Below are 23,009 nucleotides of genomic sequence, written 5' to 3' on the forward strand. Positions count from 1 at the left end.
ATTGATAAGAATTTAATTTTTAGACGAAATCGTTAACTTATTACAACTTTAACGAGAATTATTTATCAATCAAACGCAACGTGTGAAGATGCGTTCTTTTTTTTTTTCTTTTTGTTTTTTTTCATAGATCTCTTGTCTATCTTCGAAATCTTTTTTCACGTTCATTAAACTGATAGTCGGAAAGACTGGCACATGCCAAGTCACTGTTTAAAGTATATCACGGTCATCCTTTCATCAGACCGTCATATTCATTCATGTGATTTTATTAAATCCACACACCGATGTTTCGATATTTAAAAGAGTATATCAATCACTTTTTCATTCAAACATCTGAGTTTGGATTTTTTGACAGCAGCCTGCAGCCCTGCGGCATGAATTATAACCGTATGTCAAATTTTAGATAAGTCGATTGACTCTCTGTAATCAAACCCTGGAACCGGCGTATACAGATAATTAGTGTTACGATATGGAAAAAAAAGAACACGATGTCGATTACACGCAGGATAGCCGCAACGAATAACCTTGGCTGATTAGAATTAAGAGCATGTAGCTGTTGTACCTTTACCGACCGAGCAAACTGAGTTTCACCCTTTTTCTTCCTATATTAAATATAATTATAAATATAATATAAATATAAATAATTCTTAAGTCGCGTCCAGCGACCTCAATATTGCATGAAAGTAGTCTCACGATGGCTCATTTTAATCCTCATTCTTTCCGGAATACCAAAATGTATCTCAGCTATGCTTTTTTTGGTCCCTGAAATGCGGTAAATGTGGAAATAGTAAAACGTGTCAAAGAACAACACATTTTTTTGGACGGTTTTACAGATGCAAGTAACTTTCCTTAATTCCGCTACAATGGAGCGATGCACCGTCGAAATTTGAACCCTTTACATTTTTTTGTTTATTTAATACAGGAAGAAAGAGGAGGATTTGCTCGGTCGGTAAAGGTAGGACTGCTAGATTTTCTTAAGTTTTTGGGTCGCGTATCAAAGATTTGAAAACCGCAATAAAATCAAAATTCAAAGTTTTAACCGGAACGTCGAAGCGTTCGGCAGAGACTTATTTTGCTAGCAAACAGTGATAATTTGGTACAAGATTAAAAAGTGGACTTCACACATGTAGCACAAGTCGTGTAATGTGCTTAAACACGGCGTAATTTTTTAAAGTGCAAGAAGAGAAGGAACAAAAAAATGGAGGGCAAAAATTGATTGAAAAAACAATGTTTGTTCAGTGCCCGCGGTCTTTGAGACACGGCGATGATGTGCTGCAATAGCGTTTTTAGACACGTCTTTCCCTACTTCATGGCAGGGCTCTCAACGCAAGCCGCTGACGCGATTTAACGGCGAATATTTAAGCCGTATATCTCTGCCATTCGTGGCCTCGAAAGTAATTAACCACCCACATTTTACACTAACGAAATCGCCGATCGCGTTTATTCTTTATACGCTGTTTTGCATGCGATTACATTTATAACTTACAAGGAGAGTGTCACAGATTCTGCCGATGCTTGTAGGAATGTTTCTTTGGCCTTTCTTCTTTCGACTTTACACTTGAATCTATGCGGGGACCTGTGATCAAAACTTTGAGATGAAATAATGAAAGTTAATATCTCAGGCAATAATATAAAAGAGGTTCCGTTTGACAAGGCATTTCACCCGTTAAAATGCTAATTTAATCTATTATAACCTGGGCGAAGCAGAGCCTAATGGATTAAACTACACGTCGGAAGCTCAATATTTCAGGACAAAGGAACACCCCTCTAAAAGTTTCAGCAGGATCCGGGGGTCTGATAATCCTTGTTAGTACAGCAGAGGTCTTCTTACTCGATGGATCAAACCTCGAATAACAAATTGAGAAACTTTATGAGAGAATATATGCTTACGTTATAAAAAAAAGGGGGAAAAAAATTAAAATCGAACTGGTTATAAGTGGTTGATTAATATTTATCGAAGCGATGGATCTAGGTTATACATATATAAACTTTTTGCTTCTTATGTATTATAAATATGCCTGATAGATACGCTTATAGTATAACATCATCATTTTGGTAAACGAAAAAATGACTAGGCACATACTTGTGTCTAAAATTTTACGAGTGCTACGTGACAAGTGGTGGCCAAGACAGATGATTTACGATGTTGAAAGTATATTACATCGTGCTAGTGTGTTAAAATATTTCGCAGCGTTGTAATAATAAGCAAAGTTTCATGATGCTTGTTTTAGACTTCTTTATATCCCGAATGTTTATAAACTGAAGAGATATTTGCGATTTGGCAAAATGTCTACAGTTTCCATTGTTAGCTTGTATTACCATTAACGAAGAGCGCAAATTCTCAAGGATGCTTGAAATGTAGGTGAGAAGCAATCAACGCGTGACCTAAAATTCTCACGTAGGTACATGTAACGTGCAGTGCGATGATAGAAATCTCGAATCTAAAAGTTGACTGACCGCTTTACACTTGTAGGTATACATATAGATAGGTATGTACGTACCTACGTCTAGTCAGTTGGTTTCAATTCATTCATTGGCACACGCTACTAGAATTCCCTCTCCGAACGACTGCGTACACGCTTATCTAATCCAACGATAGACATATTATACCGTACTGATTCGCAACGCGGAAATAAATACGTAATCGCACACATGCGAATAACGTAACTCGTTCCACTGATTGCTGCGGCTCGCTCGCGTGTTGCTATTTCCGTAATTACCGAAACTCCGGACTTTCTTATCGTTTATTTATTTCTTTCTCTTTGTTCTTGTTGATAATTTTTTGCCGTAGAAAATTTTACGTCGGCAAAAACTAACGCTCATACCGTCTGTCGGGAGAGAGAAAAAGAAAAAGACACACACTGGGAAAAATTTTATTTGTTACAGCAACTATAAAAATTCAGTAAAACAGGTATCGTTAAAAAAACTGTTTGAATATTGTTGGAATTACGAAAAACGAGGTACGTCTAACAATTTTGCGCTATCGTCGATCCTTTTTTGGTAAATGCAACGCAAAGTCAGTTTGTTCGGATTACTCAAGTTTTTTTAGTCAAACAAGGCTTTAACGTCAATTTATCGTTGCACGAGCATTAAATTTTTGCAACAGTTGCAAGAAAATACAGCAACAGCGATCGTAATGAGAAAGAATAGTAACGGATACCAGACTTTCCGGTAACAGCTAGGAAAATATATTTCATTTTCTACCTAGAACTATATTTTTCGATTGCGGTAAAAAATGAATATAGTTGAGGACTGAGCGGTAACCGGAATTAAAAATTTCTCTCAGTGCGCCTAACCAGACCCAAGAAACAGAGCCGTTTATTAGGCTACTTTACTGTCTGTATAAAGTTGAGGCGAATCGAGGAGAGTGATGAACTCGGTTGGGAGGGGCTCGTCGACGTCGACGTCGACGTCGCGACGTGACGGAGTGCGTTGCACGCAAACCCGAGTTTATTGGCGTCAATAGGGGTTATAAGAACATCCATCGGCGAGCAAGTCGCGCAGCTGCAATGCCCCTTTACTTCTGCCTGGGTATTTCTATTCCATCGCTACAACCTCTGCCTCTCTGCCTCGAGTATGATTGCGTTATGGCGTACGTAGATATTTCCACTCCTGCGTGCACACTTCTGGTGACTCGGAGACTCCGGCTTTAATGTAAGACTTGACACCGCACGCGTGTGTCCGGTTATTAAAATTGCACGGAATATCTTGCGGAAGGCGACTTTGCACCTTGACTCGTAAATATAACCAACGGCAAACCTGATTGTTGCCGAGGTATTTTCAAGTATTTTCAACGAAACCGCACACGTCGCGACGCGTCGTCACGCGGACTTAATTACACCGCGTACGTCAAATTGTGTTTTTACGGGCTTTCCAGAAAATAACTCGACGGAATTTTCTTGCATGAGCTTGAACTCTGTTTCTTGCTCGTGAAAGCCTCGATTTCGTCAATTCGTAACTTCGCGTCTCGTACCCGAAATGACACTTGTTTTACAAATAACAATCGTCGATGTGGAAATATTTATACGTGAAATTATGCATAATTTAAATTTAATCTTTACGTTATTGTACAGGAGTTTGAAAATTTGACACGAGGTGATCGTCCCAGTTACTTTCACTATCTTTCGTCCAATGAGAGTGAAATATAAACTTGCGTTCTCGCAACGTTTGTAGGAAAGTTTATTTTTCTTCCTGACGTACAAATCGATCGATTCGCACCGTTGCACAGAGAGCTTGTTACCTCGAGTAGGCATGTATAAAATGTATTATAACCGACGTACTCTGATCACCCCATCGTCCCTCCAGTCGGCGTTTTGTTACGCGAGTGTTAAAGTAGTACCTGTTACGCTGTTGGACAATAGTGATCGAGGCGATACGCCTCGCACATACATACGTACAATAATACTTATATACCGCGTTTGTTTCTTATAATTCGTTTTGCATTCCGCCGCCCCGCCGCTAAGTCTGAAACATTAGCTGTAAAGTCCCTTTGCGCCTAGCGAAGAAAATTCTCCACGCTTGCTATATGCAATGAATAATGCATGCATCTCGAACGCGCCCACAATCTTCCGCCGGTACTTTACTCCCAAGGGATATAGGTATACATATTATCTTTTACCTGCGGTCTGAAAGCCGTACCGCGTACGTTTGTACGTGTGTTCATTGTCCACTGAAAACGTCTTTGACTTAAGCCTTGTCCCCGGGACATTCCGATCCGTCCTTTAAGTTAAAAACAAAAAAAAAAATAAGAATAAAATAAGATTTTAAAAAAATTCAGAGAAACCAAACCCATCCAAGTTATTTCTCATGGCACAAATATTTTATGTTGGAGATTTTATTTGTTATTAATTTATTTATGTATTTATTTATTTATTTTTTTCAAATTTTTTTCAACACTTTATTTTGAACACTGTTAACAAAAGCAATAGCAATTTTTTCATACCGATTATCTGTGAATAATTGAATTGCGAATTCCGGTAAGAGAAAATTACGATAAAAAACGGGAGTTCATTGATCTGTAATTAGCTATCTCGTTTTGGAGCGTGCATTCAGCACGATCGAGTTCTCTGAAATGGCGAACCAAGTGTTTCTTTCCACAGTTTCCTTAAACAGACCTCACCGACTAACCGGGAAAACTGCGAGATCTTCTTCCGTTCCACGATCTTCGTTTTGCAAATGGTTAATTTGGCTAAAAGCCTCGGTTTCGCCTGACTCGCTGTTACATCTACATTATACCTACCGAGTATGAGCTTCTTCGTTGAAGCATGATGAGCTTGCAGGCGCAAAGCCTGCACAATTTTTCGAATAAACCCGTCTCCATTCATCCGCGCGTATCCGTCGAATACAAACGATCGGTCTTTTTTCTCTTTCAGTCTTACCTGATTACGTATGCCTACGTATGTGTAAACGTAATTTTGAAGGATTCTTCGATTCTCGTTACAGATCCTTGGCTGCAGCATGATATGATAAGGACTTGATCTCAAGAACCCCCAAAATGAAACCTCTGCTCCTCGCTTTCTCCCCCCTCCTCCTGATCCTCCTCCTCGTCTTCCCGTTGTCCCTTACCCTGACCCTGCAAGAGGACGATCTCGTCTTCGACGACGTCGGCGAGCCCTCCGCCTCAGCCTCGGGTCCCTCGATATTCAGCAACGAGGAACACCAGGAGTATAACGAAAGGAAACGCGACAGATCGAGGGATGGCAAGAAACACAACGTCGAACGGTTATGGGGGATTCCTAACACGTTCGTCGTCGTGGGTCACGTATTTAAGATGAGAATTCTCAAGCAAGCCTTCAGCGGCAGCGTCGATCACTTCGAGGTATACAGGATTTGATACCTCTGCCCCATTCACCAGAGCTACTGTCTCTTTATCGGTGGATTTCGATACTCCTTGAATTTAAATTTCTCTCTGAAACTAATTTCGGTCTTATGATGTTTTGTTGATTTTTTTTTTGTTCTCTCTTTGGCTACACCTGCAGCTATCACAATTTTCATTATTTTTCACCAGGCTCGGGGTATAAACGGGCATCCTTTACCGCGTTGGCTCGATTGGGACGAACCTGCTTCCACGCTCGTCGGCATCCCTTCGAGGAAGGACCTGGGACTCCACAACGTGATGATCAAGGCCGTCGGAAGGCACGGCGACTTCGCGAAAGACGGATTTTCCATAAACGTCGTGCCCGAGAAGAAACACGAAATAACGCACAAAGATGGAAAGGTAAGACGAGTTTGACGACCTCCCCCGGCACTTATATACCTTTCTTGACTTTATTCTGCCTGAGGAAGAAGAAAACGAAAAAGAAGAGTGTGTCTGTGTGTGTGCGTGCTTTTTCAAACGTGCTAAATGTTTTTCAATTTGCTTGTTTTCTAAACATAATAGAAATATGTACGATTCTGCGTAAAGAAATTAATTTAAATCATTCGTATCACTTTGTTGTAAAGAATGTCAAACAGCTTTCTATATATATATATATATATACACCTTTGCGGTCAGAATCTCAAAGTTATAATATAATCTTCGCTTGAAGTTGAAAACTTTCATTTGGTTTTTCCACCGTTTCTGAAATTGATATAACTCAGTCTTGATCTTTGAAATATCTTTTTAATTAAAGCATATTTTCTTTTGTGCTATCAAGATGGACTTGGAGTCTGAAGAATGCGTTGTAAGTTGAAACTAAAAAGGAATACAAGAAAAATCTCGCTGTAGCTTGGCTCATTTGTAATCGGAGACGAATTTATGTATCCAGTCACATTGCGATCTCGTAAATAAATTAGATCTTTGACTTTTGCTTATTGATACCAATTGGTATCACACACACTGTTAATCTGTCCCATCAAGTATATAAATTTCTAACAGTAAACGTGACTGTCATTGCCCTTCTGAAAGTCTCTCACACACAATGCGTTGCCAGAGTAATTGCAAGAGTAGCCTTTTAGATATTCTGATTACTAATAACAAACCAGAGTGCGAAGTTGGGATGAAAAATCTCGCTATCGTCACATTGTTCATTGTTTGCGTGAATATACTTTTCAAAAATCAATGATTCGATTCATTTTCAGACGCACTGCGACGAATCTGAGGACCAGACTCTTCTGACAATCGTTTTAGACACCAGGTTCGAGAACTTGAAGCCGGCGTCAAGAGTAAATGCAATCGAAAATCTGGCTGGATTCTTGGGTTTACACACGGTAATTTATGTTACTGGATAAATATATTGATTCTCAAGAGTCTTATAGGTTGATAAAACTTACTAGTTTCCACCATTAATTATTATTCTAGAGTGCCTTTTCGATGCACCCTCATGTGAGCAAGGAAACTTCAGCTCCAGACGCGTCAGTGATTTTATCGGGACCTGGCAATGTCAAACGGCGTCGAGAAAAACACCCCACGGCTATCCAATGGCAGGTATGTGAAAACGCATTTCTTATTTTCTAGATCGGTAGACGTTTTCATTAAACGTGGTTATTGTTTTAATTAACTTTTATTAATTAGCGGTCGTATAAAACCGTGGAAACTCACTGACTTAGAGAAGCAGCATGTATATAGTCGAGTGCCTCTCAAAGCGTCGCAAAAAACTCTACACATAAATCCTATTAAGATGTGAAAGCGGTGTCATTAAGTTCGACTAGATTCTCAATAACAAGGCTCGATCCAAGAGGCTCACGCAAAGCTAATGGAAGCTCATTAATCTTGTTCCTACGTTATAGTTTAACTAGTCCAAGGAATAAATAGAAATAAATGAGAAATACGCACAGGATTACAGATTTACAGTGTGTATGTAAGTAGAGTTTGATCATGATTGTTTGCAACATCTGAACAGGTGGGCTGCGATGGTCGTCTTTGGCATCACCAAACTGATTTGGTAAATCAGCTGCGAGATCAGGCTAGAGATGGTACTTTAGCCGAAGTTTTAGAACAACCAGTTTTACTTTGGCGGGTGAAAACAGATTCCAGTTCTTTGCTGAGAAATCGTAGGGATACAGGGTCCGGGGATTACACTGATCCCGATTATTATGAGCAATATGACGATTACGAAGATGAAGAGGATATTGTAGATGAGAACAATCCCATAAACGGTGGTGATGTCGAAGGTGACGACGAAGATGGTGACGACAACGAACCGATTACGGAACAGCCAAATATCGCAGTATCCAAAATGCTTGTCGACGAATTTGGTCGTCCACACAGACATCATCACGGAGAAAAATCCAACGAGCCAAAAGTAAGTGGATTTTTGTTGTTTCTCCAGTTGATAAACGGAACATTATTTTGGGTCAGAACTTCGCTGAATATTTCCTCGTAAGCTACACAATTTAATAGTTTATTCACAAAATACTTTCTGCATACAGCCAAATAGTACCCGATTAAGCGATAGTTATTAAATATCGTATAACTCATCAAGTGGGGATGAGATATTGTTTCCATGTTAGCAAATTTATTTTTGAATCATAGCTAGAAGAAGAAATCGATGCCGAAGACCTTTACCCGGGCATCTTGAGCAAAATTGGGATTACAGCCGAAAATGCTGGCGAAACTCCTCAGCAAGTACCTGTACTAGGCATGTTACCAATATCAATTCCAACAAATACCACAACATCAGTGCCGACACTTGCGCCGGTAAGTTTTCCTACTCGCAAAAAAATTCACCTGATTAATCTAATTGAATTCAAAATCTTTTGTACAGTAAATTCTATAAATTGGCATAAACATATATCACATATTTCATTACTTCTCCCTATTCTCACCCAACAATCTAAAATGATTTTCTCTCACACTGTTTGATCATTCACATTTAATATCTTTGATATCTTTTATGGACAGCTTCGCTTATATCGTTCATCCCAATTAAATAATCGAAATGAATGAATTTTTCTAGTGTTTTGCTATTTTTATGGGTAATTGACATCTGATCGGAATTTACAAATAGTATTCAATATGTTTCAATCAATTTTAGATTGTTGGGTAACACTTCCAAACTGACTAATTTCTAAGAACAATTTGTCTATACTGTCTCTACGGGCTTTCTGTGTAGCTGAGCAAATTTGCACTCTTCATATAAAGCTGAAGCTGTCAGCCAGAGTTAGCAGCCAAACGTGTCAAACTTTTTGGAAATAGAAAAAAACTGTTCAGTTTTATCTTCATAGTTCTATAAAAGTATCGGGGGTTCAAGGTATGTCACAAAATTTTGAGTTTCGGACTTCACTACCTTATTTAAATTAACATTGAAACGTTTAGCTGGTAATTCTGGCTGCTAGCTTCAGCCTCGTACTTTTCATATTGCAACCTTATATTAATTTTATTGTATTGGAATGGCAACATTGACCATCTTATCTGACGAACTAAACATTAGCATCATATATTCGACACCAAATGTACATAGTCTCATACCTTTGATTAGATATTTTCCTGTGATTATAAATGATATGAATGTTGAGCCTGCTCGCAAATACTTCGAAATAGTAAAAATATTAGTTTTTAGAAGTTTAATGGTCACAATTGACCATACAACTAATTCTGTAAGAGGGTTTAATACTATATGTGACTTATTATTGAGAGACAGTATGAACGTTGGAATCTTTACCACGATCGAAATCTCCTACATTATTCCATAATATTGCCTCACTATACGTTGACTAACAAATGTTTCATGGCATACATCGCAAAACTACTAACAATTCCACAGACAAGCGTGCCTCCCACAACCATCTCGTCATCGACCACAACAACTCAGGCACCAACAACAGTAATACCAACATCATCAACGAGCACAACCACAACTACTACCACCACAGCCGTACCGCCAACAGAGTCTTCGAAATTAGAAACGGTGGAAGTGCCGAAAGAGAAAGTTGAAAGAATTGATACAATCTCTATAACCGTACCCACAGTGCCTGCAGAAACTACGACAATCCCCCCTAAAACAACCATTCTCCAAACTAGTGAAACTAATGTAATATCGACTAGCGGTCCAGCAATAAAACCTGTGTCTGAGACGACAGTGGTCTATGATCAAACAACCATCCCGCAAGAGGTAATGCTTACTCGCTTAGCGCTTTTCAATGTCGTTTGAGTCATATCCATATATCTGTGCAGGCTTAGTAATGAAGCTGAAAAAAATTTCATTTCTTCTATCGAAAAAAAGAACAAACATCTACGGCTCTTCTCAAGACTCCTAATCTTCACATTATCATTCTTGTATCTTTCATAATCGTATGTTTTCATGATTGACACTCAGTGGGTAGTTGATTATTTAATTTTTTTTCAAACAGGTATTGTCGGCGTATTTATTGTTGGCAATTTAAACTCACATCTGTGGTATAATTTGGTTTAGATAACTGGAGCACGCAATCAGTCGACGATAGTAATGCCATCACCAACAACTGTATCAACCACAACAACACAGGCAACTACAACGGTTACTCCACTCTCTGTATCGACTACCCAGCGGATGACTACACAACCGAGAACTACATCTCAATTAACGCCAGAGATTACGGATAAAATTGATCTCGAACAGCTCAATTTCCCACCCAGAGAAGATAGACGATTGCAAAAGATACAAGTAACAGCCGGAAAACTTCTCAGTTTTCTTATTCCTGAGGACACCTTTGTTGATGTGGAAGATGGAAATGCTAGGGATCTCCGCTTGAGTTTGTATAAGCAACACAATCCAATCAAGAACAATCACTGGCTTCAGTTCAACAATCAGACGCAGGAAGTTTATGGATTGTAAGCATATTGTTTTTTTTTTTTTTAGTATTTCACTAAAATGATTAAGCCGAAGCAACTGAGCTTTTTTTCACCAACTATGAAAGCTGCGGATTCTATGGTAGTCGTATAAAAGCAAAAACGCGATATACTCGTGACAAGAATTTACCAAAGCTGACGCAATTATCATTATTATGATTCACAGACATATGTATTTCATTGTTTTAATGAAATTAATTCTGTTCATCCAAACAGACCACTTGAAAATGTCATTTCGGTCTGGGATTATGAACTTGTGGCAGAAGATAGCGAAGGACTAAGAGCGAATGCAACTCTAGATGTTCATGTCCAACAACATCCGCAAAGTCGATCCGTTAATCACGAATTTAATATTTCTTTGAGAATTGATAAACGAAGTGCATTTCCGACGAACGTGGATTGGGAATTTAAGGTAAACACAATTTGTGATGCAACGACACCTTTTTAACAAGGTTTTTCAATCGTTCTTTTCGCTAGAGATGCTAACATTAAAAATATTTTACAGGTCGTTCGCGGTCTTGCCAAACTTTACGGAGATGAAGATACATCCAAAATAACAGTTCGACAAATCAATATTGTGGGTGACCATATTACTTTTACGTGGTCTAATGACAGTCTTCCTCGAAGCATCGAATGCCCCGAAGAAGAAATTAGCAAATTATTTGACGTATGTAAAACCTCGCCAAGTTTTAATTTATCTCCTTGTAGTTCTTTTCAGGTTGTAAAAATTGCCATTCTATGCTAATTACATACAATTTGATTTTTTGAGCAAATTCCATTGTATATTGTAGGTTTTGGTAGAGAATGAAAATGGATTGCCCAGTACTGCATTGCAAACAATTCTTGCACCTGAAATAAAGGCTCGACACGTTGCCCTGCATAAAATTGGACAATGTGAAGAGGAACCAAAACCTGAACCGCCTGCAATTGTGACTGAGAAACCTCTACTACCCAAGATAAACCAACCTCCAGTGCCAAGGAATCAAGTAGACCGCATTAATGCAACGGTTGGACAATTGCTTGTATTCACTGTTCCCGAGGTAAGGTTTTACATTTTATTCGAATTTCTACTTTATTTACAAAAAAAAATTGTATAAAATTGTTCCACTGAAAAAAAAAATTTCAAGCACAATAAGTTCACAAATTCGATTTTTCATTAATTTTTAAATCATTTCTATCACAGGATATGGCTTTTGACGCTGAGGATGGTTCAGCTCACAACATGAAGATGTCATTGATGACCAGCGAAAGAATGCCAATTCCAGATGATCACTGGCTTCAATTTGACAGCAACAACCACCAATTCTATGGAGTACCTATGCCAAAAGATATCGGGCGTAAAGAATACCAATTGATCGTCACAGATTCAGCAGGTATAATATAGTGAAAATATCCAAAAGTCCCAACTCCCGCTCTGTATAACTGATGAGTAAGTTTTCTGAAAATGAACACTGAACAATCTTTACGCGTATTCCAGGCGCAAGTCTAACAGACGCTCTTATCGTTGTCGTAAATCCGTCAAACACGTCGCCACCGCAGCACATCGTAGAATTTTCTATGACTTTGGAAATTCCTTACAAAAATTTCGTGCATTCTGCCGCTCAGAAGCGTAAATTTATGGAGAAACTGGGAGAGCTATTCCATGACAAAGACGCAAGTGCCATATCTATAGATAATATTACCGAAAGCACAGTTGTCACGTGGCACAATAAAACTTTGGTAACGTCCTCCTGTCCGCACAACGTGATAACGCAGTTACGCGAGGTGATTGTCAAAGATGAAAAAATGTTGACTGAACGCGTGGGAGACGTTATGGGTTCGGAGTTTCCAGTGAAACAAATAACTATTACGCCGACTGGTCTGTGCCTTGGTGATGAATCTACAAGTGTATATTCGCCAAGTGCTGGTCCTCCAGTTGAAGGCGGGACATCAGTTGGAAAATCGCACGATGACGTTATCATCACATTCATAGTACCAGCGATAATAATCGCTGCTATGCTAATCTTGGCTGCTATTATTGCTTGCATTTTGTACAGACGGAAGCGCAGTGGAAAGATGAGCGTCAGTGAACAAGATGACGAAAGACAGAGTTTCAGGAATAAGGGAATCCCTGTGATATTCCAAGACGAATTGGATGAGAAACCGGACCCAGGTAAAAGCTGGAGTTTAATTACCTAACTCTTTATTTCGGGCTGTAGCATTCTGTAAAGACACTGTTATGTAATATTACTCTTCAGGTAACAAGTCGCCAGTTATTCTCAAAGAAGAAAAACCACCGCTACCACCTCCCGAGTATCAAAAGACTGAAGACGGGGCAGACGTGCCCATGCTGCAGAGTGAAAATTCTGAAGAACCGTACCAGCCGCCACCACCTTTTGCCACAAATCGCGACAACAATCGTCAAAACAGACCAAAACCGACTCCTACATACAGAAAACCCCCTCCATATGTACCCCCCTAACAAAACACGGTGCATTCGCCAACGCGTAAGTACATGCTAGCAATGCTCGGAGACTCCCCAACGCACGTTCAAAATCAAACAGACGCTTACAACCAGAATCATTTTAATAATCATACGGATAGCTATGAGACCCATAATAATATTCATAACAATCGATCGAAGTGAAAACTTAAGTCAACCTTTCTTTAACCCACTCCATGCATACGGCGATTTAAATTGAAGTACAGTTATGTTCGTTATTAGGTATTATGAAAGAAAAAATTTTTAATTATTATTAAATTTCTATAGTGGATACTCAACACAATTCACGCGTTGCCTTTTGTAACGGAACTCTTCTAGAATAAAATCTTGGATAAGTTATTCGGTTTTAATTCCAGCGTGGTCGTTTATATGTAAAATCAGAATCGATTCAATCCTGTTATATAACACGTATTCTTGTACCGTTGAAAATTATTCATACATTGAACAATACTCAAATCTCAAGTACACATTCAATATTCAGTGCCATTTTCTGAAAGCAATAAAGGTAAGATCATAATAAGACATAACTGCGAAATCTGATAAACATTTACTACGTGATAGGCAGTCTCTAAGTATAATGATAATCTCTTAAAATCTATAACACTAATGCTATTACTCCTAATACTACTGCTACTACAATTACTATCACTCTTACCACAACTACTACTACAACAGCAAACTATTGATACTACCACTACTGATATACTACTATGTAAAACACTGCCAGATGGAAATTGTAAAATTTCGTTGAATTATTGCTCTTATTTAGAAAACTGATACCTTTATCAGAATGTGGAAAGTTTCTAAAAAATATGTGACTCAAAGTGTTATTCACACAATACCGTTTTGGAGTGACAGAAAATGCTTCCATTAACACTGTGTGAGCCAATAAAAAGAGTGAAATAAAATGATAATGTATAAAGGTATTTTCAGATACATGACGGTAAACTAACACAATGGAACATTTCACTACTTATTAGTGATAGGAACAACGTCAAAGATCTAATAAGGGTAGTGACGTATATACAATAATTGAGATGGCATATATCTCAAGATCTTTTGTACATTTGTCTACGTTCGATAATAATTGTTACTTTTGTCTACAGTATTTGAAGCGATAGAAATTTAAATACGATAGACCAATGTTAGCATTTATGTTGTTTGCTGAAGAATAATGTTTTTGAACAGCTTATTAACTTTTCTTTTCTTTTTTTTTACGTTGTCATCCCTATTTCTTTATATCTTTATCAGCGCACAATTTTGTCAGGGGTGTTGATTTTATATCCATTACACCATTTCGTTTTTGACCAACACTGATCATTTTTGTATCATTTTTATATCGCTACGAAAATAATAATAATAATGATAATGATAATTATAAATTAAGATTAGTGACATTGGCGAGTTTGAATCAGAGTTAAGATATAAAATAATGATATAAACGCAACATCTTTATCAATATTAAAACGACGGAATAAAAAAAAATATATGAAAAACAAAAAAAAAAAAAAACTATTTAATTTAGATTTTATATAGTAACCAAGCCAAAAAATAACTAATATAAAAAGGTAAATAAAATAGTAAAACGATAACCGTACATACACAGTGTGGTACTGTACTTATTGGATAAATTCCTTTTTAATCTTATAACAATTTCGTAATGTTTTTTAACTATACGATGTTATTGAATGAGTTTTTAATAAAAGTGCAGATTTACTCAGCAAGTACAGGCCGTGCGAATATGGACATACAACAGTTTTTGAAAGCAATATTTTTGAAAAGAAACATAAAACGAAACACTTTGTGTCCGTGTCTCGAAGTTTGCTTCGTGAAAATTAGGGTGGCAAAATTTTTGCGAATTGGCACCACTTGTGAAACATACATGCACAAATGCCGTTGAATGTATGCGAACTAATGAATGAATGTTTGGATATGTCCGTGAATGAAATATTGTTATGGTTAATAATGAACACGATAATGTATTAATTCATTCATTCGTAACTTAGACACTAAGGAAATCTATCATGTATACTAACTCAGCACTATTCATCACACCTTGTTTATCGCCGTCAGTTCGCACAGAAACGCCTGCCTGTAATTATGTATCAACAAGTTTTCAAGATTATACGAAATTTCTTTTCCATTAGAATCTGTACATTAGTCTGTTCAAGTCGCAATGAAGGATAATATCTGCGATTATCGTAATCTGTTGTTGAGTTGATGTTAAAATTCTTTGGAAGAACTTTGATCAGCAATGTAAATTTGATACTTTTTTCTCCAACTTTTGTGTGGAACACGTTGATTTGGGCAGCTAATTCAGTTTTACTCACGTCATTGACGGTGCGAATGTTTTTTTAAATTTATACTCAGTACGAAGTGCAACGGAAAATCTGCGATAGACAAGCGTTACTCTCATATCATTGCTTCTTATTTCATATCATCTTTTTATGCATATCTATCAAACGCCACATCATATTATATTAAACAAAACTTACGTATCATATAAACATATATGGTATATATAAATATATATACTAAACTTTCAAAAAGTGCATAAAATACTTGAGTCGGTGTGTTTGAATCGCCGTTTTAAAAATATAGAAGGACATAACTTGTATTTGTAAAAAAAAAAATTGTGATTGTGGTATTTCTATACTTGATCTGAGTAATCAGATCTAAAGATATTTGGTCTAATGATCAAAAACACCGTTTGATCCTAAGTCCGTATATAACAAAGGGGACAACAGAGGTTCACAAGACAAAGAAAAGAGAAATGAACAATTACATAAAAACCAAACGACGAATTTCATGTGAAGTTTTTTTTTTCTTTTGACATTTTTTACCGCTAACGACTTTACACGTTACGTAGTCTTGTGAACTAGTTTCAATGTTATGGTTAGTAGCCTAATTTTATATACAATATAATAACGAATTGTCTCATTGGGATAAATGACAATAGTAGATTTTGGCCAATAGAACAAATGTCTCAGTCTCCTAATTGTATAATGTAGGCTGGTATGAAATTATTTTGTGTCATATCAGAGCTGTAACGATTCTTACGATTGATATTCAAAGACATATATGTATATGAATTCGCATATGAAATTTCGCGACAAATTATATATTACGAATAAAGATATCGCGTATATGATATAATTGTATACTATAATCGGCCGGAATTATTAAAAATAATCCTATGTTTCTCGGAAACGCTTTTATGACACGGTTTCACGGTAATACGTTCGTCAGTACCAACATTGTATATGAATATACTTGAGAAAAGTATAGACGCACCTTTTGTATCGATTATATAGGGTGTCTAATTAAAATTTTTTCTTATATATAATGCTAAAGGAATTATAATATGAAATCTTAAGTAGACAATCTATCAAATTTACTTTGCTGCTATATCATATGATGTTGGTAATATATATGGTGAAATATTGAAACAATATACATACACGTATACAGATAGATCTGACAAGTATATATATATATTCAACACGTGTAAAGTTAAGAGTTAATAAAGTCATTTTAGGGTATAAAAACATTTTTGCATTATTTCCAAAATCCTGTTAATATTATATGTATTGGACTTCTGGATACGGTAAATATTATTTTTACAATTAGTATTATTAGTAACAGAAAAAAGATCGTTAAATCTCTTACACAAATATATTATATTTCACAGATTAATTATAGATACATAAAACTATACTGACGTATTTACTTATTTCATTTTATTAATAATCTTAACATAAGTTACAAAATATTGATGTATAATTATAGAATTATTTTGATAGAACCTTAATGCAAAATATTATATTTTCGATCGGTCCAAATAGCAATCACCATTTACTACGAGTACACAATGTTACTTATATAAATAGATTGCGCATCAGTTTTACATATCGGCCATATTTCCGATCGGTCAATTGAGTATTTGAATGAAATTTTTTTGTCATATTTTAGGGGTGCATAATGCAGTGCAAGCCAAAATAATGAGGACGTATTTTTTGTTTTTCGTTAAAAATGCTAATTTTTCATGTTATAGGTGATTGAATTTCACTGATTTTAATATATATATATATAGATATATATTAGCATGGGTGACGTCACAATGTTATAGTTTTCAATCTGTTATATTAATGGCAATTTTGATTCAATCGAAAAAATAAAAAATGCGTCCAAAATATTTTTTTCCGATCTACAAGAATATGGAGTAAAAAAATTTCATTCAAATACTCAATTGAAACAGTAATGAACATCCGGAATAACTTTGTTCAAACAGCCATTCTTCCAGCCATTCCACGCGTAGAATTTATGTCTTGTATAAATCTTTTTAGCACATCGTACGTCATCGGTTATATCGTCGTCGAGTAAATCTGTGTTTGTACAACAATTTATCAGTGCGGATGAATGTGGATCAGAATAATATCAGGAATCCTGAATAGTTGGCACAATGGATGAATGAAACGTGCATAAATTTTCAAATTAGAACATCGAAACTGCAAAATTTGTTTCGGTACTACTTTGCACTTTCAATCTTAAACAATGCATGCAGTTATACCTCACCTTCGCATTTTATGTTGCAATCACCCCCTGCGACACCCAATGAACACCAAATGTTTCCGTTAATCTGTAATTTTATGAAAAAGAGAAAGATTTTAACTACTTGGCCAATTTCGACAAACTTTGCGGCGTAATTCGTTAAATTTTTTATATTTTTACTTGAAATAATCCGTAGTCGTAGCTGCCATTACGATTCGGCCCGCCAATAGCTGACGTATTTCTCGCGCTTTCCTTTTCCACCAAGCAAACCCCTGTTTAATTGATGTTAATTGTTAATAACCAGATCGCCATGTGATTTTGTTATTATTATACACAACATGGATTTTCCTTTAGCCATGGCAACTTTTTGGTACCACATACTTTTCATCGGAAATTTTCGTTAAATAACTGTTATATTATGCATAAAATACTAAGGATAGAGATGAATACGTGATAGAAATACGCGTTAAATGCCGTTACGTAATTAAACGGCAGTCATACTCACAGTCATTCATTTTTCCACGATCTAAGCCTTGTCTGTCTAATTCCAATGCTAATCCACACCGCGTAAATGTTTTTCCTGTACAGTGAGAGACAGTGACGAGAAGTAGAACCAATACAACGAATAAAGCTTTCATGATGTCCAAGCTTACTCGGGCAACTGATTTCAAATAAAAACGGGATGAAAATTTAGTATATGTATTTTAATCCGATGTCGGATGCTGTTACGGTCAATACTGACCCACGCGATGATAATTCAACAGCTTATTTTAAACTGAGATAATATTCCATTGCCCTGTTGCTATTTATGCCTGCGTACTTACTATATGCGCGAAGATAAGCCAAGATTGAAAATTAAGATTAACGAGATTGTCGTAAGTGGCGAATAAAAAAACTGAATTTTGATACAGACGGTCCGACTGATCAACCCGCGGCACATACAAATGTTGCTGAAATGCCTCGATTTATCATTCATGCATTTATACGCAAAAATTCGATTACAGTTTATGTTTATTGGGACTTCCCCCAGCCCATTAATCTGACTGTAATTCCCCGTCTTGATATTGAAGTCCTTGACCGAAAGAATCTGTGCAGGGTCACAGATAGCGTAAAGCTAAAAGTCTTCAAAATGATATCCACAAAATATCTTATGATTTGTTTTTCAACGTCTAAAAGCCGTGAAAAACAATTTTTATGTATAATCGTAGATTGTGTACCAAGGAGGTAAAGTATAACAACGTCTCTTTACGCCGAGCGCAAGTTTGCAATATGAGTCGCAGGCAAATACGGCAGGAATATTGCAAATACGCGAGACGAAAAAGACGTTGCCTCCATGGTACAGTTGATACTTTATATATCAAAAGGGTGGTTTACAAACATTTTATTATAGCCTAGCACAAAAAAGAGCACTGGAACGATCACTTGACGTTCGCAACGCAGGCAAAGACGCGTAAACCATACATACTGTGTTACATAAAGATGATTTTTCGATGTGCGTTTCGTATTTGCATTTTAGAAAAAATCTATACCTATGTGTTTTCTTCTTGCTGAATGGATTTGAACACACATGATTTTTTCATTATTCACCTTCGTGGCAAGCATATTTCTATTTTTGTCAATTTACAAAGACTTGGTGCATTCGGCATTAAAATTAAATTCTGATATGTGAGAAACAATGATAGAGTTTATGTTTACCTGTAACGTAGCAGCTTCCATAACACTTTCGTTTCCGAACAATCACTTGTGCCGAAGGAAATCGTGGTGATCATTGATACACTTATTGATTGATTATTGGGAAAACGCTACAGAAGTTAATATAAACCATGATGTATATACACGTGTCATATTTATTCGTAGCATCGTGAATTATACACTCACATTTCATTTCATCACACTAAAACCTAACATACTGATTTTGCGAGAAACAATTGACAAATCATTGTTTCTTTTAACATTTTGTAAGTATGTGTAATGCAAGTGCAGTACTAATCTCTGAGAAACACTTTCAGAATCAGCTCACACGCGAGCTTTCAATCTGAAATCGATATGGGAATTTAGAAATTGAGAGGAGATGAGAGCAAAAATGGTTAATCGTCTCTTGGTGAACCAAAAATAGGAGCTTTTGACGTTTTATTGTTAAACAATCGACACTTTTTCATGCAACAGAGAAATCGTATTCAAAATATCATGAACAATACGAGTACGACTACAATACATCACCATCAGTGGCATATACAGGTATGTGTTTATATTTGCACCGCAAAATAAAGACAATAAGTAATCAAAATTTAACGAAAATTACATATCAATTTCACGCAGGATGAAACTAGTCTTCATTGAATTCTACATCCCCTTCAACCTCTTCGTCGTCCACGAACGCTGACTCGTCTGCAGAGACTTCTTGGTACTGCTGATACTCCGAAACCATGTCATTCATATTTGATTCTGCTTCTGTAAACTCCATCTCGTCCATACCTTCTCCGGTGTACCTGGAATGATGAAAATCAGTCGTATAAAATCATTGCTGGGACGATGCAGGCATGCGGTTGCTACGTGCGCTATATAAACTCACCAATGTAAAAACGCTTTTCGTCGGAACATGGAAGTGAACTGTTCAGATATGCGTTTAAAGAGTTCCTGAATCGCAGTGGTGTTCCCGAGAAAAGTACCCGACATTTTCATGCCACAAGGCGGTATGTCGCAGACGGCTGTTTTTATATTATTCGGAATCCAATCGACGAAATACGAGCTGTTCTTATTCTGTATATTTGTCATTTGTTGATCGACTTCCTTCATCGACATTCTTCCACGGAAGATAGCCGCCACTGTAAGATATCTACCGTGGCGAGGATCGCAAGCTGCCATCATGTTCTTCGCGTCGAACATCTTTCATGTGATCGTAAAATGTATCGAAGGTTGAGTATAGTAAAATTGTAAACATTTATAGCTGGCTGCATCCTTGATTAGCATTGTATGATTTGCCTATGATTCAAATGGAGATCTCCTCACCTGCTGCGTTAACTCAGGCACGGAGAGAGCTTGGTATTGTTGACTGTTTCGCGCAACCAACGGAGCAAACCCTGGAACGAAGAAGTGCAGCCTGGGAAACGGTACCATGTTAACAGCCAGCTTTCGAAGATCAGCATTCAACTGTCCCGGAAATCTTAGACTGGTGGTAATTCCTACAAACATGTGCAAATCTTTATATTGTACATATCGAACGATGGTTCTAAAGACACAGTGAACCCCATTATTCGTCAATGCTGTAATTATTGTACCCTCAGCTGCCACAATATATCTTACGCACCAGACATCGTTAGGGACACAAGGTGGTTCAGGTCACAGTAGGTGGGCGACGGTAATTTCAGCGTCCTGAAGCAAATATCGTACAGTGCTTCGTTATCAATGCAGAATGTTTCATCCGTATTTTCAACGAGCTGGTGAACGGATAAAGTGGCATTGTATGGCTCTACTACGGTGTCCGACACTTTCGGACTTGGTACTACGCTGAAGGACGTCATGATCCTGTTGAACAAAGTGCCGTAAAATTGTGTCTAAAAATATCAATGTCCGCAGCGGCATATTTGACGAGAAAATTCGATCATTTTTAGATATGTATAACATACCTGTCGGGAAAGTCTTCGCGGACCTTCGACATTATGAGGGTCCCCATTCCGGACCCGGTTCCTCCCCCCAAGGAATGACACAGTTGAAAGCCTTGAAGGCTGTCGCATCCTTCAGCTTCCTGCATATCAAGGTAATTTTCTGTATTACGATCATCACCCGCTGGACTATTGTTCGGACAATAATTTTCCTACCTTTCTTAGGACGTCTAGAACCGAGTCAACCAGCTCCGCCCCTTCTGTGTAGTGACCCTTAGCCCAGTTGTTACCGGCACCACTTTGCCCGAAGACAAAGTTGTCTGGCCGAAAAATTTTACCAAATTCACCCGACCGCACTGAGTCCATGGTTCCAGGTTCCAGGTCGACTTGAATCGACCTGGGAACATATGTGCTTTTTGCAGCTTCGTTGTAGTACACACTAATCCTATCCAATTGATCTCTCGCGTTACCAACATACTTTCCTGTCTGATCTATTCCGTGCTCGTTCGAAATCATGTGCCAAAACTACACAAAGTTTGGAAAAAAGTAAAAATAATGTATATGCTGCATATATCTCAAAAGTCTCATCACCTTTTTTTGGAATCTTACCGAGGTGCGAATCTTATATGTAACGCGTATCAGCCATTTTGTCCTACGAAATTTGATCTGAGACTAAATTTTTCGCACGATCCTTATATAATTCATCTTATCAAAATAGTAAAAAACCCTTAGAATTAGAGAGACTTACTCGTGCACCGATTTGATTGCCACACTGGCCCACCTGGACGTGAACAATTTCTCTCATCTTGATTCAAATTGGCAATGATACTTCGAATGACTTTCGTTATCAACTGATGCCAGACTGAATTGAAACCGTCACGAAAGTTGATTTTTTGCCACTGCAAGACGCCTGCTGTCATTATTGGTCACTTACCTCTCGTATACCTAATACAGGGCCGTCTAATAATTATTTCGATCAACGTGAATAGGGTTCCTCATAATTGTTACGTGACTCAAATTTTCAATCAATTGCTCAATGTTGTACATCGCATTGCTTTAAATTTTTAGGCTTGAATCAAAAGAATTTGTCTATCCGATAATTCTTTCTTCATCGGGAAGAACGGGACAAAATACCCAGAGCCTAGAAACGTATAATAGGCCGTCCCTGTAGCGTCGATTATATCTGCTCGAAAGGTCATCGTTATTGAAACCAATCAAAACATTGGGCAGTGAGCAGAATTGGGTAATACAATAATACACCTATAGGTATGTAGATACACAAAACTATGAACGCTACCACTGTAATATCAGATATAAAAGGTCTTGTTACCGAGTAGTTGGTGTTATTTCTCTAGGGCCATGAATTTTCAAATAATTCTGTATTCGTACAGATCTGAATGTTCGATTCAAACTTCAGGCACCTATGAGATGTGTGGATAATTTTTTCTTTTTTTTTCTTTTGGTTTGAACGAGTTACATAGTCACACGTTATACGATCGGCGATTCAAAAAGCCTCCCAAAAATAGGGGCATTTCTTGCGAGTATGAGGATACCGTAAAGTATCATTTGTCCCTCGGTTCAGAAAAATTCGTGCGAACCCCAAACTGGGCAATTGTTCAGTTATTTCTAA

The 23,009-nt window shown here is 37.3% G+C and overlaps 3 protein-coding genes across 7 annotated transcripts in view; 1 reads left to right on the forward strand and 2 right to left on the reverse strand.

The window, feature by feature from the left end:
• Window positions 1–15,970, forward strand: part of LOC124223935 (dystroglycan 1) — an 87,019-nt gene extending 71,049 nt beyond the window's left edge. For 2 of the 4 annotated variants that reach the window (XM_046636377.2, XM_046636368.2), the window contains 15 exons: window positions 5,440–5,815; window positions 6,005–6,214; window positions 6,633–6,659; window positions 7,057–7,185; window positions 7,277–7,402; window positions 7,818–8,219; window positions 8,450–8,614; window positions 9,681–10,028; window positions 10,329–10,726; window positions 10,961–11,156; window positions 11,250–11,411; window positions 11,536–11,784; window positions 11,928–12,117; window positions 12,222–12,896; window positions 12,982–15,970. In XM_046636377.2, coding sequence (XP_046492333.1) covers window positions 5,492–5,815; window positions 6,005–6,214; window positions 6,633–6,659; window positions 7,057–7,185; window positions 7,277–7,402; window positions 7,818–8,219; window positions 8,450–8,614; window positions 9,681–10,028; window positions 10,329–10,726; window positions 10,961–11,156; window positions 11,250–11,411; window positions 11,536–11,784; window positions 11,928–12,117; window positions 12,222–12,896; window positions 12,982–13,205 — 3,825 coding nt within the window. In that variant the 5' untranslated portion in view covers window positions 5,440–5,491 and the 3' untranslated portion in view covers window positions 13,206–15,970. The remainder of the gene's footprint in view (window positions 1–5,439; window positions 5,816–6,004; window positions 6,215–6,632; window positions 6,660–7,056; window positions 7,186–7,276; window positions 7,403–7,817; window positions 8,220–8,449; window positions 8,615–9,680; window positions 10,029–10,328; window positions 10,727–10,960; window positions 11,157–11,249; window positions 11,412–11,535; window positions 11,785–11,927; window positions 12,118–12,221; window positions 12,897–12,981) is intronic. The other 2 variants (XM_046636393.2, XM_046636385.2) reach the window with 2 other exon arrangements.
• Window positions 14,998–18,723, reverse strand: LOC124223998 (lysozyme-like). Of its 2 annotated transcripts, none has more exons than XM_046636485.2 (5): window positions 18,602–18,723; window positions 18,283–18,438; window positions 17,958–18,049; window positions 17,802–17,865; window positions 14,998–17,611 (listed from the first exon to the last, which is right to left on the reverse strand). In XM_046636485.2, exons 2-5 carry the CDS (start codon window positions 18,413–18,415, stop codon window positions 17,472–17,474), a joined length of 429 nt encoding a protein of 142 aa, XP_046492441.1. In that variant the 5' UTR covers window positions 18,416–18,438; window positions 18,602–18,723; the 3' UTR covers window positions 14,998–17,471. The 2 variants fall into 2 exon arrangements, with proteins under 2 accessions (XP_046492441.1, XP_046492449.1); XM_046636493.2 differs by lacking the exon at window positions 18,602–18,723 and adding an exon at window positions 18,520–18,585.
• Window positions 18,724–19,943: 1,220 nt separating this feature from the next.
• LOC124223970 (tubulin beta-1 chain-like) lies at window positions 19,944–22,326 on the reverse strand. The gene is made up of 7 exons (XM_046636430.2): window positions 22,128–22,326; window positions 21,596–21,904; window positions 21,404–21,522; window positions 21,085–21,302; window positions 20,787–20,959; window positions 20,350–20,663; window positions 19,944–20,266 (listed from the first exon to the last, which is right to left on the reverse strand). Exons 1-7 carry the CDS (start codon window positions 22,182–22,184, stop codon window positions 20,104–20,106), a joined length of 1,353 nt encoding a protein of 450 aa, XP_046492386.1. The 5' UTR covers window positions 22,185–22,326; the 3' UTR covers window positions 19,944–20,103.
• Window positions 22,327–23,009: the final 683 nt, after the last annotated feature.

This window comes from Neodiprion pinetum, chromosome 1 (assembly GCF_021155775.2).
Source record: "Neodiprion pinetum isolate iyNeoPine1 chromosome 1, iyNeoPine1.2, whole genome shotgun sequence".
Classification (NCBI taxonomy): Eukaryota; Metazoa; Arthropoda; class Insecta; order Hymenoptera; family Diprionidae; genus Neodiprion; species Neodiprion pinetum.